Here is an 18,756-nt window from a genome sequence, read left to right as displayed (position 1 = left end):
GTGCTGCCATGTAGTAATTATCTGTATTAATTACTAATCAGCCTTGTATTGTGACATTTATATTCTATATATATATTCATTACATTGTGCGTCAATCCCTAAGCTCAGTAAGTGACAGCAGCACAGAGCATGTGCAGTGAATCGGCAGAATAGAGTATGGGGAGCTACTGGGGCATCTTTGGAGACACAAAAGGGCTGTACTTGCCTTGGATTATTACAGAAGCCCAAAACATTATGTACATTTCTAGCCTACTTCTTTAGTTAAGCTTTATCAATCTTTATCAAAGCCAATCAAATTGAAGGGTGGTTCTTCCAATTACAAGACCACTAAACTATATTTGATGTGGTTTATGAAGGGGGCTAGAGCTATGCTAACATATTTTAAGAAAATAATTTAGATGTTTTTTTCCTTGATCCACAGAATCATGAAACAGAATTAAATCTACCAAAGGATGCCCATGGGGATGTTGATTGCCACAAGCTGTTGGATAAAATCAAAGAATGCCCAACTCTTCAAGACCAAGCAGATATACTGTATATACTGTGTGTGATAAAGTGAGTTTGTATTATACGTTTTGTGTGTGTGTCTACATACATGTGGGTATTGTCTGCTGAGGGTGGGATCTTAGCTCCTGTCCCAACTGTTTGTGATATTATCATGTATGGTGGAACCATTTGGTGTCCAGTTTAGGAATATTCCAAATATGTGTTGGTTTATTAGAAGCACTATAGCTGCCAAAATAATTGAATATAATGCAGAATGTAAGTTCCAATCCAAGGGGTGCCAAATATTAGGGCACCCCCTGAGGATTGTAATGACTTACATGATACCTTGGGTTGGTTCTCCTGTTAGCAGAAAACTGCACTGGCCCGGTGCACTTGCAAGCATGCAGTCCCTTTCCTTCCTTCTTTCTTGTCACGGTTGTGTCAGGTGTTTTCGTTCTACTGCCCATATGTCGGCTGCTGGATTTTGACATAAGAAGAAGAGAGGAAGAGGATCACTTGCTCACAAGTGCCCCGGGCTGGTGCAGTTTTCTGCTCACAGAAACACTGGCCATGGGTAATATGTAAGTCATTACAATCCTTGTGGGGTGCCCTAATATTTGGAGCTTTCTTTGGGGGTCATTTATAAAGTTCGCACAGCGCATATTTTTCGCAAATGATTGTATTGCGCATGTTTTTTCCAGAGTGCAAATATATTGCACTGCTCTGCCCGTATTTCCGGTTTTTGCGAATTTGCATTGTGAATACATTTTCGCAAATGGCGGGAGTTTGCGCAAGCGCACCCAATGTGCGAGGTTGTTGTGTGTGAAAATAGCGTTGACAGCTACTTAACTTCGCAGTTTGTGAAACTGTTTTGCGAATATTTTATCCGCCACCAAATTTGTGGCGTAATTGAGTCGCAGAGTGTGCACATAAATATTCACAATTTGCGAATTGTGACATATTTAAAAACTCCTATAGACATTCGCATTGTGAAAAAAAAAATTCGCAATTCTGTTTGCACCCTCTTATTCAGCTTTATAAATATATCCAAATAAATATATTCACGTTGCGAACCAATCTGCCCTGCGCAAACTTTATAAATGACCCCCTTTGTCTTTTGTAAGGTAAGTGAAAAATATTAACCACTGACAAACAGGATTCAACCAATTACAATTCATCCAACAAGCATAAAACAATCTATGGTTATGGACTTTCTGTCTGTCCAGTTGTGCATTTTATTTATTATTTTGGGACCATCTTACAGTCCCATCTGATCTCAGTCAGTTAGGCCAGACAAACTATCTAATCCAATTGGTGCATGGATGTGACATCAGCAGATCTATAAATAATAGCTTTGCACTTCCACATCTTCTCTTCACCAATTTTATTTGGACATCCATAAGGGTAAAACTATATCTCTGTACATCTATTTTACTCTTTACATTTGCCATTGTGCGTGTTATTAATATATTTGTAAATTGGCTTTATTATACATCCAGTTTAACATTACAAACCAAAATGGACTTCTGCATTCTGCTTAGCAAGCAAAAGTGATCACAACCCAGATTTATGAAACAATTATGTTTTAAATACTTTATTAGATTTTTATTTACCCAAATGTAATATGGTTAAGGTCTCACGCAATCTAAACTCACTTCTGTACAATAAGCAGGAGGCTCCATTCACGGTAATAATGAGTAATATATGCCAGTTAATGGAATTTAAACCTCATATCTATGGAACAATGAATAATGTATTTAAACCATAATTGTTTTATAGATCTGGGTTATGATAAGTCACACATGTAACTATCCCTCCTCAATTAGCCTAAAATAGAGATTATAAAACATGTTTCTGTAGTAATTTAGTTGCATTCTATATTGTATTCTATAAATCAGCTTATGCTTCTACTTTTAATTTGTTTGAACAGAGGACTGGACTGGGATACAGGTCTGAATGGACAGTGTGGCGTGACGGTACATTTGCTGCTAAATGAGCTGTATAGCAAGGCAGGTCTTAATCGGGAATGGGGTCTGATCCGTTACATCTCTGGCCTTCTGAAGAAGAGAGTGGAGGTCCTTGCTGAGGTATAGTGCATCATCCTGTAGGGTTCCAGCCTTCCAATCATTTTTAGCTGACATAAACCATCATTTTTTCCCTAATACTTAAAGGGAATATCAACCCAAATAATATGTTACTGCCTAATAAAAGAAAACACAATGCTAATCAACTTTGTAACGTGCAATTATTACAAATTTTCTGTGGTGTTTAAGTTATTTGCATACAGTATGTATTGCTATCGAAAGCAGTGTTTGTCCCTTTCTATTCTCTGCCCTGATTCATCGGACTGTTAAAATGTAAAGGTGGCCATAGACGTAACAATTACGATCTTTCTTGGAAAAGATCTTTCCAAGAAAGATCGTTTGTTTCAATACACACGTGTAGAGCTGAATCGTCAGATATACAGGTAGATTACAGGTAAAAACAATAGAATTCTACCTGTATCTGACGATTCAGCACTAACAATGGCCGATGTTTGGGTACCTTCCAAGGCACCCGATCAAAATTTCCGTCCAGCCCGAACGACGAGCCGACCGATATCCAAGTCTTCTGCCGATCGGTCGGCTCTTTTTCCTCCATACACACACCGAATATCGGACGAAAATTTGTTTCGTACGATATTATCTGTGCGTCTATGGCCACCTTAAGACAAAGCAGCTGATTAACAGACCTGTCTTTGCTGGGGAGCTAAGACTTTTGCAACAACCAGGTGTTGAGCAAATGCTGCTTTCAGTAGTAATTGTTTTTACAAAAAGCACTGAACATTTTTAATAAATGTATCTTGGAAAGTTGCTTAGAATTATATTTTCTTTTATTTTGGGGTTGAATTGCGCTTTAAATGTTATCAGATCTATATATACAGTAACTAAAAGCAAAGAGAAAATGATTTCTGATTTATATTACACGGTGAGGTGTGCATGGTCATTATTCCTACTACTGTATTGTAGCTATATAAATAAATGGGCCTCCTTGCACCCCATGTGTGTGGGCAATGGAATGTTTGCTTTCATTGTTCAACCTGCAGCTGCCTGTAAAAAGACAGTCACTAATTGGTTTATGGGTTACAGCCTAGGTGCAAATGTGCCCAGTTTTTATAAGTGAGTCCCAGTGTGTGTGTTTTTTATGGTTTATTGCATCACTACCCACACAATCATTTTTAGCTTTGGTTTATTGGCCCCTAGGCCTTGAATCTACTTGCTTCTTGTAATGGGATAATAACAGCATAGGAGGGCTGTGGGAAGCTGTATGGTAGGTTAAGTACAGTGTCGGACTGGCCCTGACCCTTAATGGGCCCCAGCTGGGCCAGTCCCCTCTCCCAATCGGTTTCGGGAAAAATAAAAGTTTTTTTAGGCGCCACGCAGCGCGATTTCCGCATTCGCACGGCACCTATTGATTTAGGAGCGCTGAGCGGCGCCTTCATCCATGTGCGCTCGGCGCTTCATAGTAGGGGGGTCGGAGGGGGCACTGGACATTAGTCCCGGTGGGCCCTTGGCCCCCCAGTCCGACCCTGGTTATGTATCTGACAGCAGTGGGGGCTCACAAAGCAATGGAACTGAAAGTAAGACTGTAGTCATTTTAAAAAGAAACAAAGCAAAAGTCCACTAGTTATATATTGAGCTTGTATGACACAATAACCCTTTGAAGACATAAGGAAATATTTTTCAAAGTAAAAGAGAAAAGTCAGTAAGACCTAAGTAGTTTTAAGGGGCCATTAACATCAAACCATTTTTTAAAAATCCATTGGTATACATTAAAAAAAAAAACAGCAAGACAAATTGAACGTTAGAATCGCAAAGCCTTTATTAAGAAATAACTTATTGAAAGTCCAGTTTCCGCTCTACTTCAGAAAAGGCAACAGGGCACGACCCATCATGCGGTGCTCGATTTCTCCTCCCCGGCTATCTCCTATAAGGAAGTCAGGGAGGAGAAATCAAGCACCGCACAATGGATCGCGACCGCCTTTTCTGAAGAGGAGCGGAAGCGTGGTTTCGGTAAGTTATTTCTTAATAAAGGCTTTGCGATTTTAACGTTTAATTTGTCTTGGTGTTTTTGTTTTTTAATGTAAACTAAAGAATTTTTTTACATTTTTTTTATGTTACTGGTCCTTTAAGAAGAAACAAAGCAAAAGCCCACTAGTTATATATTGAACTTGTATGATACAATGACCCTTTCAAGGCATAAAGAAATATTTTTCAAAGTAAAAGAGAAAATTCTCCATAAAAATTTGCCAAAAAATATACAATATATTATGCCTAATTTTACAGATAATTATGTTATTTTAAAGATAATGATGTTCCTTTAAACATGCTCCAGTAGATGTTATTAAATACATGTGTACTTGCTGCTTCATAGCTTTTTATGAAAAAACGAATAAATCCTTCATTTCCCACTTAATGTGTTGTTTTTTTTATTCAGGCTTGTACCGACATCTTGTCGCACCATAAACAGCTTACTGTAGGCCTGCCCCCTGAACCCCGAGAGAAAACCATCACCGCGTAAGTGCTTCCATATGGGAGTGTATTAAAGGGACACTAGCCATTTTTTAAAAAGGTTATATTTTGTTTAGCAAGACAGCAAAGAGAATATTTTTTGAGTGCTCCTTATTTGCACATTTGCCATTATGATTTGGGTTATAAATGGGAGCTGCCATGCTGTGTTCTGAAGCATCTAAATGGCAGCATTTTTCAGTAACTACTGGAGATGTTTTTCTTGACCTTTACCAACCAACACAAGTAATATAACAGCTCGCTTTCCTATGTACAATAAAAATATGCCGGGAAGGAATGTTCCATTTATACAATATGGTGACATTCTGTACTGTCTAATGGAAACAAATAAAATACAAACTCTGGCCATTAAATGTAAATATAGTTTGTCCTTCAATAAAATATGTAAAAACAATATAGGCAGCTGAAAGATTTTTTATTTATGGATTATTTTTCCATGTCATTTTTTCACAGTCCTCTTCCTCCAGAACAGCTGGCAGCCCTGATCTATGAAGCCAGTGGACAAGATATTAGCATTGCTGTACTCACACAGGTATGATCACACTACAAACTATGTTCCTCAGCAGAAAAAAGTTAAAAGTTGTTTTAAAACTGTCTAGAACAGTGATCCCCTAACGAATGGCTTGTGAGCAACATGTTGCCAAACAGAGCCTCCTGTAGGCTGCCAGTCCACATAGGGGCTACCCAAAAACCAACCACAGCTCATATTTGGCACCCCATAGAACTTTTCACATGCTTGTGTTGCTTTCCAAGTTCTTTTAGATATGAACATGTCTCAGAGGTAAAAACTAGGGATGCACCAAATCCAGGATTCGGTTAGGATTCGGCCTTTTTCAGCAGGATTCCGATTCGGACGAATCCTTCTGTCCAGCTGAACCGAATCTGAATCCTAATTTGCATATGCAAATTAGGGGCGGAGAGGGAAATCGCGTGGCTTTTTGTAACAAAACAAGGAAGTAAAAAATGTTTTCTACCTCCCACCCCTAATTTGCATATGCAAATTAGGGTTCGGATTCGGTTCGGTATTCGGCCGAATCCTTCATGAAGGATTCGGGGGTTCGGCTGAATCCAAAATAGTGGATTCGGTGCATCCCTAGTAAAAATGGTTGGGGATCCCTGGTTTAGATCATCAAAAATGACTGTGATACTTATGAGCTTTGAGCAATCTTAAATTATTTCAACAACTTAGAGTCTCCCATGTGCCAATATGCTTTCTAGATATTACATCCAATATCTTCTGCAGAAATCAATAAATACATAATATATTGGTTCCCACACACTAATGAAAATATATCGGTGTCTACATTTAAAATCCAATGTAAAGCCTTATTAAAGAACACTGTGCAATGGGGTAGTTTTTTTGAACCAAACTGCAAAAAAAAAAATCAAAAGTGGTGATATGGCAAATTACAATTCCAGCACTGAAATAGTGCGATATACACTGATGTTGTTTAATATAGGAACAGATTCTATAAATTAATTGTATCCTTCCTAGGAGATAATGCTTTATCTGGCTATGTATGTCAGATCTCAGCCAAGTCTATTTGGAGAAATGCTGAGACTGCGGATTGGACTCATAATGCAAGTGATGGCAACTGAACTCGCACGCAGCTTAAACTGCTCTGGTACGTAAGTTTGTATTTACTGGACATTGATATTTACCCACAAAACAACAAAGGATAAGTCCTCCCAAAGTACTGTACATATCATTACCACGGGACAGATTCCCTAAAGGGCGAAGTGGCTAACACTAGCGTCAATTCGCTAGCGCTACCGCCCGCAGGGACTTCACCGATTTCCGACGGGTGCAGGCATCACTTTGCTAGCGAAGGCGAAAGATGCCAGTGTTGCATTGCACTCGTTACCTCATTCGCCAGACTTGGCTTCGCCAACTCAGACCAGGTGAAGTGCAATGGAGTGCATAGGACTTCCTCAATTTTTAGTGCAACATTTTTCTAAGTCCCAAAAAACGCTGGCGTCTTTTCCCTTTTTCAAAGTGATAGCCTGCAGCGGTCCGTAAAAAATGTTTTTGGGTAACAGGGTTCCCCCCTCCATTTCCTAACATATGGCACATAAACTATACACTGGGCTCATGTGTAGGGCAATATAACAACTCTATTTTATTTTATTAAGGTTCCCTGGACTTGTGCAGTGTAATGTATTTGCTGCAACATATACGTCCTAGTAACTTTATCATTTCCCGCCGTATTCAAATTAGTCAACACTAGCACATATTCGCTTCGATTGCTGAATAAACGCTAGTGAAAATTCGCCAGTGTTCGGTGCCCTGGACGCAACTTCGCACCTTAGTGAATTAGCGTTGTCTTAGCGAATTTACACCTGGCAAAGTGTTGCGATGGCTACAAAGCCGTCACTGGTGAATTTTCGCCGGTTAGGGAATTTGCCCCGTGTGCTGACCTTTAAAGGTAAAATTGGGTAGCAGAGGGGCTCTAAAGCATGGCACTGAAACAAAGACTTCTATACAAGATAGAGCATATCATCAGATATCGGTCTCTGAGGTTGTTTTATGACTACCATAGGGGCTGTAGAGAATATGGTCTTGGTGGATGCACAGTACATAGTGACTCTGAACGATAATTTCTGTTTTCATGTAGCAAATAACAGAAATCTTCTTTTTGCTATCATGGTAACATACTAAAATTGTTATTGAGATTAAATAATGGCAGTGGTTTATGCTACTTTAGCTCAGCTAATCATTTCCACCATACATATATAGCTTCTGTTAATCCTGAGCAGTGAAGAACTGGTTTAAGCTTTCCATTGAGATACAACATTGGTCACAACAAGGTTACAACTATAGGAAAACACTGGTATATGTCATTTGGTGCAGCAAATAAATATTCTCCCCTAATCTCACCCTTAATGATGTTCAAGATGGGCTTTCATGTGTATCAGAGAGAGCAAGTAGATATTGACAATTCTAAATAAGAATCTGCAAATGATTCGGGCCTCCCTTGCAGGGAGGGGGGGAGCAGCTGATCCACTGGAAGACAAAAAATAAAAAAGCTGTTCTCAAGTTTGTATTGGAAGGGCAAATAATTAAAAATATGCTGATAATTTCCCCACCTAGAACATTTCAGAGATTTGTATGTTCTAATTGTATGTTTTGGAAATTGTCATATTTTTAGGCGAAGAAGCATCTGAAAGTTTGATGAGCCTGAGCCCTTTTGATATGAAGAACCTTCTTCACCATATCCTGAGTGGCAAAGAGTTTGGTGTTGAACGAAGTAGTAAGTGGTTAACACATTTTGCTTGTTTAAACTTGGATAGCATCAGGTGAATTGAAATAGATGTCACATATGGTGGTTCACAGCATGGGGAGACCCAGTGCTTAGAGAATCACAATAACAATATGTTTCCCTTAAGATAAATAGGGAGGGGCTAGTAATAGACTTGGGCATTTTGATTAATGCAGTAACCATGAGATGATCATGGATCTAGAACACTGTGTGCTCTAAAGGGGTTTTAATTTTTTATTATTTGTGGTTTCTGAGTTATTTAGCTTTAGCTTTATTCAGCAGCTCTCCAGTTTTTTAATCTCTGTTATCTGGTTGCTAGGGTACAAATTACCCTAGCAACCATGCTCTGATTAGAATAAGAGACTGGAAAATGAATAGGAGAGGACATGAATAGAAAGATGAGTAATGAAAAGTAGCAGAACATTTGTTTTTTAGATGGGGTCAGTGACCCCAGTTGGAAAGCTGGAACGAGTCAGAAGAAGAAGGCAAATAATAAAAAAACTATTTTATATAAAAACTATTGAAGAGCAATTGAAAAGTTAGAATTCAATAACATGCTAAAAGTTAACTGAAAGGTGAATCACCACTTTAAAGGCAATGTTGAAGATTGTCTCTGCCTAGCAGCTGTTAATTAAGCAATGTAGCCTATTCTCTGCAAGATTTGATGAAAATTGATTCCAATAAAATCCCGTAACTTGTCCTTTTTTTCAAAGTGCGTCCGATTGAATCATCAGCCACTAGCCCCGCTATTTCTATCCACGAAATGGGACACACGGGAGCAACGAAAACAGAGAGAAGCGGCATCAATAAGCTTAGGAATGAAATGAAACAAGTGAGTCTTGCGATGTGTTTTCCATTAGTCAGACAGTGGGAAGTTTTCTAAAATATCAGTCCCCTCAAGGGGCCACGCAATGCCAGAGATTCTAAAGAAAAAAGAATTGATTTCGAACACTTGGTCATCAAACCTGTGTGCGCATTTTTAAAAACTGTGCACAGGAGAGAATAAATGCAAAATTTTGTGTTTCACACATAAATATTTATTCTTTATATATGGATGATGCTGATCTGGGATTTTTTTATGTTGTTATTTCTCCCCTCTGATTTCATCTAAAATTAACTAAGGACTCCAAATCAAGATTGAGTTTTAAAGGGGACCCATCACGCTAAGAAATTATTCGAAATCCTATTTTATGATGTTAGTCAAGCAAAATAAGCTTCGCTTCCACTATATAAATTGTTTCAATCTTGTTTCTTTTAGTCTTTGAATTCAGAATCTCATCAAGCAGGCAGAAGCCATTTTGTGGACAGTTATTAAAGGGGAACAGTCGTGAAAATGAAGATTTAATATAAGCTTCAGCATACTGAAATAAATATAATCAATTAAATATTCTGCATCGTTTCTGAAATATTCAAGTTTATATTCACTATTCCTCTCTCAGCATCTGTTTCTCTTCATTGTGTCTTCATGCAGCAGTTGGGTGTCAGATAGTTATTGACAGTTAGATCCAATATATCTTATAGGGGAGGCCTTCCTTTCCTAGCAGATGTTTTAGAGCTCACTCTATTAAAATCACCAGACATCACGTCTCTCTACTTGCAGAATTTGTGAATTGCGAACGCTGCCTCAGGTGACATTAATGCCTGAAACGCACCTGTGAGCTCTAATACATCTGCTGGAAAGGGAGCCCCCCTATAAGATATATTGGATCTAACTGTCAATGATTATCCGACACCCAACTCCTGCATGAAGACAGAATGAAGAGAAACAGATGCTGAGAGAGGGATACTGAATATAAACTTGATTATTTCAGAAATGGTGCAGAAAATTTAATTGATTGTATTTAGAAAGTTTATTTTAGTATGATGAAGCTTATATTAAATTTTTATTTTCGCGATAGTTCCCCTTTAAGGCAAGCTTTTTTTTGTTTATGTTCCAAAATCGGGCACCTGATTCCCATGCTCATGCACTGGCTACAAAACTAGATGTAGAAAACGGAGGTGGAATGTAAGGAGTAAAGTGACGTCTAACAAGTGCAGAATGGAAAGTGAAAGTAATTGCCTTCCCCGCCTCTACCTGAGGCATAGAGGATGGGCAGGCAATATATGATTGACGGCTGAAAGTTTTAAATGAATTTATAATTGGGACAGATATTTTAATTAAACAATTTTAATTTTAAAAGGACTTTTATTATACAGCTTTTTAGGTCTGGGTAACAGGCCCCCTGTAATATAGAGGTATATTTTTGTGCCACTGATTTACATCATCATTATATGTTTACTCTACCCAAATCTATATTCCGGGGAGTCCAAAGAGGGGCTTACTGCCTGTGAACCACACATAATGGAGCCTGGCATCAGTTTTTTTTCCATCCTCAGGCTTTAATAAATTCCGAAAAAATTTGATTTTTAAAAGCAGATTTTATAAATTTTACATATTTTCGTGATTTTTGCATTCAGAGTTTAGTAAATAACCCCCTGATGCCTTCTCAAGTATGTTCCCCCTCCAGCTCTAAAGATTATCCCAAACTCATCCAACCAATCCCAATTATACAACTCAAATACATATTATTTGTAGAAATTCCTTCTGATTTACATTTACATCCTTCTGATTTATTTTGTTGCTACCCGGGTTCCTTGTGTTACGTGATGTTCCGTGCCTCTTCATTTTTGTTATGTTTAATCCGAATTATGATTTATTTTTTATTTCAGATGGATAGGAGGTTTAGCCAAGACGATCAGGTGACACAACATATCATTTGCAATATTCTTTGCTTTATCTTTCTCCTCTACTAGACTTAACACATTCCTTTCCTTACTGATATCTAAATCTTGTAATGACAGTCTGTTCCTCCTGATATGTAGAATATAAAGAACAGTGACAGTAATGGGAGCTATGCCTCTTGTATCTACTTGTAACTTCTGCATGCGGCTGGGTCATTTCACCCTTAGGGCAGAGACACACGCTGAGTGCGATTCGTAGAGATTAGTCGCCCGGCGCCAAACTCCTCTTCTTTGGGGTGACTAATCTCCCCGAACTGCCTTCTCGCTGGCTAGAATGGAAATCGCCAGCAGTATGTTACACGGAGCAATTCGTTTTCCGAAGTTGCCTCACAAGGAAACTTCGGGCGACTTCGGAAAACGACAGTACGGCAGGGGAGGCAGTTCGGGAGATTAGTCGCCACAAAGAAGAGGAGATTTGTCGGGTAGCCGGGCGACTAATCTCCCTGAATCACAGCGTGTGTCTCTGCCCTTAGTGGCAGTGGTTACAGTGGTACAGTGTCTGGCAGTGGTTATAAATAAAGTACTCTCTTATATACAAAAGGCAAGGCTTCATCTTGAGGTCACATTAAGTATTCCTTCCTGCTATTTGAGGGTGCAAAATATTTGCCAGGCTCACTTTAATTAGATGAGTGGAAACCGCCTTCTTTGCAGTGTTACCTATCTTTCTTTGCATTAAAATAGTAGAAATGCAGAAGTTGCATTGCATGGCATTGAAAAATGGATTGCTATCTCTTAAAGGGGCAATCCACCTTCATAAAACTTATGTTTTCAAACACTGCACCACAAATACTGATTTTCTAATTTTTCTTTTTTTTTCTTTTTAGTGAATTGTTTTAACTCTCATGGGTTCCAATACAAGATCTGTAAGCCAGGTTCCAATAACTTCCAAACTGTTAAAGGAACAGTAACACCAAATAATGAAAGTGTTCTAAAGTAATGACAATATAATGTCCTGTTGCCCTGCACTGGTAAAACTAGTGCGTTTGCTTCAGAAATTCTACTATTGTTTATGTAAAGAAGCTGCTGTGTAGCCATGGGGGCAGCCATTCAAAGCTGAAAAAGGAGAAAAGGCACAGGATCACGCAGCAAATAACAGATAAGCTCTGCAGTATACAATGGGATTCATCAGAATTTGTTATCTATTGTTTATCCTGTGCTTGAATGGCTGCCCCCATGACTACATAGCAGCTTTATTTACATAAACTATAGTTGTGTTTCTGAATCCACCAATTATACCAGTGCAGAGCAATAGTACACTATAGTGCCATTCCTTTAAAGCACATTTTTTTGGCGTTGATATATTAGTTATACATCTCTAAGAAGCAACAGCCTGGGACTCTACTAAACATGATCCCTGAGTTGTAGCAGTTTAGAAAATCAGCAACCTGTTTTTTTACTGGGGCTGCAGCATTGGGACCCCCAATGCCCCCGTCCCAGACACAACACCCCTCCTTCTTTTATCTGCTCTTCTTGATCAGGGACTGGGTCTGGGTACACTGGGTTTCAATAACATAACTAGAGGGGGCGGGCCCTGGCGGTGGACATGCAGCCGGGCCCCACTCCGTACGATATTTTCTCCTCTAATCCAGTGGCGCGTGAGCTGTCGGGGGGCCCTAAGGGGGTGCGGGCCCTGGCCCAATTGCACCCCCTGCTCCCCCCGGTAGTTACGCCACTGCTGGCTTTTTTTCCAGTGTACCGCTGGCCCAGTCTGTCCCTGTCTGGGTTACAGAGAATGGGGAAAGTATACTTTATACATTATGGTGTACAGTTTGAAGACACTAAAATGTTAGTCTGCTAATGTCACCCATCAGCATTTAAGCTGGGTTTATGGCTGACCAGTTTCTGATGGTTAACATACTTAGGGGGTTATTTACTAAACTCCAAATGCAAAAATCACGAAAAATTTGTGATTTTTTTTTTATATATAAAATCTGACTTTTAAAAAATCACAAATTTTTCGGAATTAATTATACCCTGAGGATGGAAAAGTCAGAATCTGAAAATCCGGCATCTCAGACGAAAAATTTGTGATTTTTTTTTTTATATATAAAATCTGACTTTTAAAAAAATCACCAATTTTTCGGAATTAATTAATCTTGAGGATGGAAAAGTCAGAATCTGAAAATCCGGCATCTCAGACCTGTTGAGGTTGCATATAAGTCAATGGCAGAAGTCCCAATGATTTATTGATGTGCACTGGGGTTTTGTGCAATATTCCGAAGTTTTCGGGTGAAAATTTAAAAAAAAATCATGAAATTCGTGAAAATCGTTTTTTTTCCCACAAAGCAAATTAAAAAAAAAGTAAAGTAAAAGTAAAAAAACCCAAGCAGATTTGATCAGAATTTGTAGCAGAAAATATTGAGATAAATTCGGACTTTAATAAATAACCCCCTTAGACTAAGGGGGTTATTTATCAAAGTCCGAATTTATCTTAATATTTTCTGAAAAAAGCACCAACCAAATCCGCACGGGTTCTTTCGCCGTATTTATTAATACACTTTCCCGAAGATTTTGTTTGTGGGAATGGACTTTTTCCATCCTCAGAGTATAATAAATCCGGGGTTTTCCCCCCCCCCCACTAAATTTTGGATTTTATACTAAAAACACCATTTTTTTCAGGTTTTTGGCATTCAGAGTTTAGTAAATTACGCCTTAGTCTTAGTCTGATTCTTAACCTACATCAGTCTTTGGTCATAAGTGGTCATGGCATAAATGGGATATTTATGAAATAACCATATGATAGAGAAAGGGAGTAATACAGTGAGGGATGACCTTTAGTTCTACCAATCTCTATATAAGGGGCATTGTGATATATGTATATTTCTCTTTGTCTATTTACACTGTGCGTGCTGTGTCATAGGTGCCTGTGGAATGTTTAATGCTCTCAAGCATTTTAGCCTTCGGGTACAATTACCTACGGCCAATTACACAGGATCTTGGGGAATGCAAAGCAGTTTATTTGAAAACCAGTCTAACAGGGCTATAATTGTTTATAATTGTTGTGTTGTTAAAGGGATCATGTAATCGGAAAACATGTTTTTTAAAAACACATCAGTTAATAGTGCTACTCCAGCAGAATTCTGCACTGAAATCCATTTCTCAAAAGAGCAAACAAATTTTTTTATATTCAATTTTGAAATCTGACATGGGGCTAGACATTTTGTCAATTTCCCAGCTGCCCCTGGTCATGTGACTTGTGCCTGCACTTTAGGAGAGAAATACTTTCTGGCAGGCTGCTGATTTTCCTTCTCAATGTAACTGAATGTGTCTCAGTGAGACATGGGTTTTTACTATTGAGTGTTGTTCTTAGATCTACCAGGCAGCTGTTATCTTGTGTTAGGGAGCTGTTATCTGGTTACCTTCCCATTGTTCTTTTGTTTGGCTGCTGGAGGGAAAAAGGGAGGGGGGTGATATCACTCCAACTTGCAGTACAGCAGTAAAGAGTGATTGAAGTTTATCAGAGCACAAGTCACATGACTTGGGGTAGCTGGGAAATTGACAATATGTCTAGCCCCATGTCAGATCTCAAAACTGAATATAAAAAAATCTTTTGAGAAATGGATTTCAGTGCAGAATTCTGCTGGATCAGCACTATTAACTGATTCATTTTGGAAAAAAAATTTTTCCCCATGACAGTATCCCTTTAAGTATTGCTTGTATAAAATAGTACATCTGCAATTTAACAAACGTTACTTTTCATGTAGTGGAACTACGGTTTACAACATCAACTTTTCTAAGCTGGGAAGATAAGAGTTATAGTTTAGACCACAACCTTTTTTACCTATGAGCCACATTCAAATGTAAAATCAGGCATTCTCCATAGACAAAAAGGAAAGAAGATCCAAACAAAAATTATTTATTGGAATATTTCCTCCAATCAAAAATCGAGAGTCAAAGGGATATTGCTCTAGTTCTGAGGGCACAAATCACCACTTATGTAAAAGCTTTTTAATATCTGATTTGGAATAAAAAAATTATATTTTTATGAATTTTGATTTTATGGGATAATTTTTGTTTAATTGGTTAAAAGGAAAGTAGAAACAGTAAAACCTATTCATGGCCAGTAGAGGGAGCAAGGAAACAGCTAAAACTATTGGGGACCAAAACAGGGAGCCTAAATAAACCAGTGGCCAATGTTGAAATGCTTTAGAAATTGGAAAGAAAGTTGATAAGGAAGTCTGAGGCTAATCTATCAATGAAGAAGAATAAAGTCAAGATGCTGAGCCACAATCACTTTCATAGAAGTTATGGAATGGAGTTTGTTTTAACTTTCAGTTCTTGATATTGTAATGAGGTTCAATGAAACCGTTTTATTAAACGAATCCCTATTTAAGATTTTAGAACAATTAGTAAAATAACTAATAATAATTATTTCCTTCCCTCCCTGCTTTTCTTGTGTTATGCACAATTGGCATTATCATTTACACACCTTATTTTTATGTTGTAGTTCTTGTTTGGCCCTTCTGTCACCAGCAGCATCCATTCCTCCAGGTCTACGGTAAACCATCCTATTTGTTTTATGCTGATCCTTTTGTTTGTTTTTGTTCTTCCTGCCGCTTCCTCCTTCATATTTCATTCATCTAATATAGATATATAGATATATAGATAGATATATACACTGAGTATATATATATATCAGCATAAAGAACACAAAGCACACATGGGACTTCAGTCCTGCACAGAGGACCTTTATCAAGACATCAAAGGTTCTTTGTGCAGGACCGAAACCTCAACTTACACCATTAAAGAAATATAAGGATATTGTAAGTCACAGAGGAGTTCCATGAATATAAAACCACAAGGCTGAAGGCTTTTATACAGGTCATTGAACTCCGAGGTTACTTCTAATATCCTTATATTTTTCAACAATGGGTACTTTATTTATTATAATACACAAGTTTTAGTGAGTCATGTGACAAAAATGACCTCACTAATTCCGTTTATGACATCACTAGGCCGTTTATAAGGATATCATTTACAGGTTATTCATGGCTTTTGTGTATTATATATATAAAAAGCTTCTGACATTCACATCCTGTTTAGCAGTAGTATGTATAAATACAGGCATGTGATCCCTTATCCGGAAACTCTGTTATCCAGACAGCTCCACATTGTGGGAAGAGAGTACATTTAAAGGGGTTGTTCGCCTTTCATTTAACTTTTAGTATATTGTAGAGAGTGATATTCTGAAACAATTTGCCATTGGTTTTCATTTTTTATTATTTGTGTTGTTTGAGTTATTTTTATTCAGCAGATCTCCAGTTTGCCATTTAGCAATTGGTTGCTAAGGTCCAAATTACCCTAGCAACCATGCACTGATTTGAATAGGAGAGGGCCTGAATAGAAAGATGAGCAATAAAGAGTAGCAGTAACAAGCCTTACAGAGCAAAGCTAGAAAGAGTCAGAAGAAAAAGGCAAATAATTCAAAACCTATAAAAAAATAAACAATGAAGACCAATTGTAAAGTTGCTTAGAATTAGCCATTCTATAACATACTAAGTTAACTTAAAGGTGAACCTTCCCTTTAAGCAAATGTTAATTTTTAAAATAATTTCCCTTTTCTCTGTCGAAAAACATTACCTTGTACTTGACGGTAACTCAGCTGCATGGATCCATATTGGTGGCAAAACAATCCTGTTGGGTTTATTTAATGTTTAAGTGATTTTTAGCAGACTTAAAGGTATGGAGTTCCAAATTTAAGAAAGATCCCTTATCCAGAAAACTCCAGGTCCCAAGCATTCCAGATAATAGATCCTATACCTGTAGTAACTATTTGCTACATAAACCATATAATAGCTGTTTCTCATTAGCAGAAAACCTTTTTATTGCCTTTGTGTGTGTGATGAACCCAGTAGTTATTTGTTGCACGTTATTAAAGTCATAAGGAAAATACAGTGTATTTATAAATGAAGATGTATTAATATGGTTTGTTATCTTTCAGGCTCTGTACTGTTTTTTGGCTTCTGTACTATTTTATTTTTTAACAGCAATAATGCACTTTTCTGTTTACAATAATTCTGTTTTGTGAGAACCTTACAGTAACATTACAGCCTTCCCATGGCAAGCATCTGTGGTTATCTCAAATCTCTAATGGCTTCTGTATTTTTAATGATTCAAGTAAACAGCTGCTATTATTGTGACCATGTTTGTTCATTCCCAGCAGAACAGAATTTGGCAGGCACTTACCTGTGAACAAAGTCTTAAAGATATTCCTTCCTTTAACCCTCATTGGCTGTATACAATCTCTGTAATCAAGGCAGCCCAAGATATAGACAAGTAGTGTATGCAGAAAAAGTATAGGCTTTTATATTCATCCAGGGTGTGACTGGAATCCTACTTTGTGCAAACAAATCATGATCGTTTATTTCATTAAACCATACATGTGCCAAAAAATGTCAAATGCAGGCATAGATTATTATTACTGTTATTAACCTTGATTTATATACATGTATAGGATCTGTTATCTGAAATGCTTGAGAGTCGGGGTTCTCCAGATAAGATATATTTCCATATACTAACTTCGAGTGAAGGATTCGAAGGCAAAAAAAAAAATTTCGCAGTTTTTTTTGGGCTACTTCGACCATCGAATGGGCTACTTCGACCTTCGACTACGACTACAACTTCGAATCGAAGCATTCGAAGTAAAAATCGTTCGACTATTCGACCATTCGACCATTCGATAGTCGAAGTACTGTCTCTTTAAAAAACCTAGTTCGCCATCTAAAAGCTACCGACGTCAATGTTAGCCTATGGGGAAGGTCCCCATAGGCTTGGCTAACTTTTTTTGATCGAAGGATATTCCTTCGAACGTTGGATTAAAATCCTTCGAATTGTTAAAGGATTTTAATTCCTAGTCGAATATCGAGGGTTAATTAACCCTCGATATTCGACCCATAGTGAATCGGCCCCTAAGTGTGCTTAACATTATACATTAAAGGACCAGTAACAGCAAACATTTTTTTAAAAAAAATTTGTTAGTATGCTACGAAAAAAAGACGCCAACACAAATTAAACTTTAGAATCGCTAAGTCTTTATTAAGAAATAACTTATCAAAACTCCGCTTGCACTCCTCTTCAGTAACGGCGACAGGGCAACGATCCATCATGCGGCACTCGATTTCTCCTCCCTGGCTATCTCCTATAAGGAAGGCAGGGAGGATAAAATGGAGCGCCGCACAATGGATCGCGATTGCCTTTTCTGAAGAGGAGTGCAAGCGGAGAGAGAGAGAGAGAGAGAGATTTTGTGTGTTCTGACACAGGTTTTTTTAAACAATTCAGATTTCTAAATAGATTATTGTATTTAAATATCTCAGAATGCATAGCAGGTTTTAAAGAAGAAGGAACCTTCAAATCAGTGGCAGTTGCCTATTTTTTAGGTACCAGCCATTGGCCCTATTGGCGTAAATGCCCATGTGCTCTGCTTCTTTAAAAAGCACATTATACTGGGATAGTGTTCTGCAATGGGTCACCTCCAGGCCTGGATTTGTGGAGAGGCCACCAAGGCCCGGGCCTGGGGCGGCAGGATTTTAGGGGGCAGCATGCTGCCCAACCACACCCACATTTGTTCAGAAATACTGGGGATGAGCAGGAGATCCAATCATTTTTTAAATCTCCCATGCGCCAATCTCCATCACTCCGGTCCTGATGATGACAATTTGTGC

At 38.1% G+C, this 18,756-nt stretch overlaps 1 protein-coding gene across 3 annotated transcripts in view; it reads left to right on the top strand.

The window, feature by feature from the left end:
- LOC108708020 (phosphorylase b kinase regulatory subunit alpha, liver isoform) overlaps positions 1-18,756 on the top strand; it is a 68,888-nt gene that overhangs the window by 44,986 nt on the left and 5,146 nt on the right. For 2 of the 3 annotated variants that reach the window (XM_018246269.2, XM_018246270.2), the window contains exons 22-30: positions 422-555; positions 2,417-2,573; positions 4,963-5,042; positions 5,508-5,586; positions 6,550-6,679; positions 8,204-8,305; positions 9,028-9,146; positions 11,024-11,053; positions 15,543-15,593. In XM_018246269.2, coding sequence (XP_018101758.1) covers positions 422-555; positions 2,417-2,573; positions 4,963-5,042; positions 5,508-5,586; positions 6,550-6,679; positions 8,204-8,305; positions 9,028-9,146; positions 11,024-11,053; positions 15,543-15,593 — 882 coding nt within the window. The remainder of the gene's footprint in view (positions 1-421; positions 556-2,416; positions 2,574-4,962; positions 5,043-5,507; positions 5,587-6,549; positions 6,680-8,203; positions 8,306-9,027; positions 9,147-11,023; positions 11,054-15,542; positions 15,594-18,756) is intronic. The other variant, XM_041581816.1, reaches the window with a different exon arrangement.

The sequence above is a fragment of the Xenopus laevis genome, chromosome 2L (assembly GCF_017654675.1).
Source record: "Xenopus laevis strain J_2021 chromosome 2L, Xenopus_laevis_v10.1, whole genome shotgun sequence".
Lineage (NCBI taxonomy): Eukaryota > Metazoa > Chordata > Amphibia > Anura > Pipidae > Xenopus > Xenopus laevis.
Note: the sequence above shows the minus strand (reverse complement) of the source record. Positions and strands in the feature narration are given on the sequence as shown.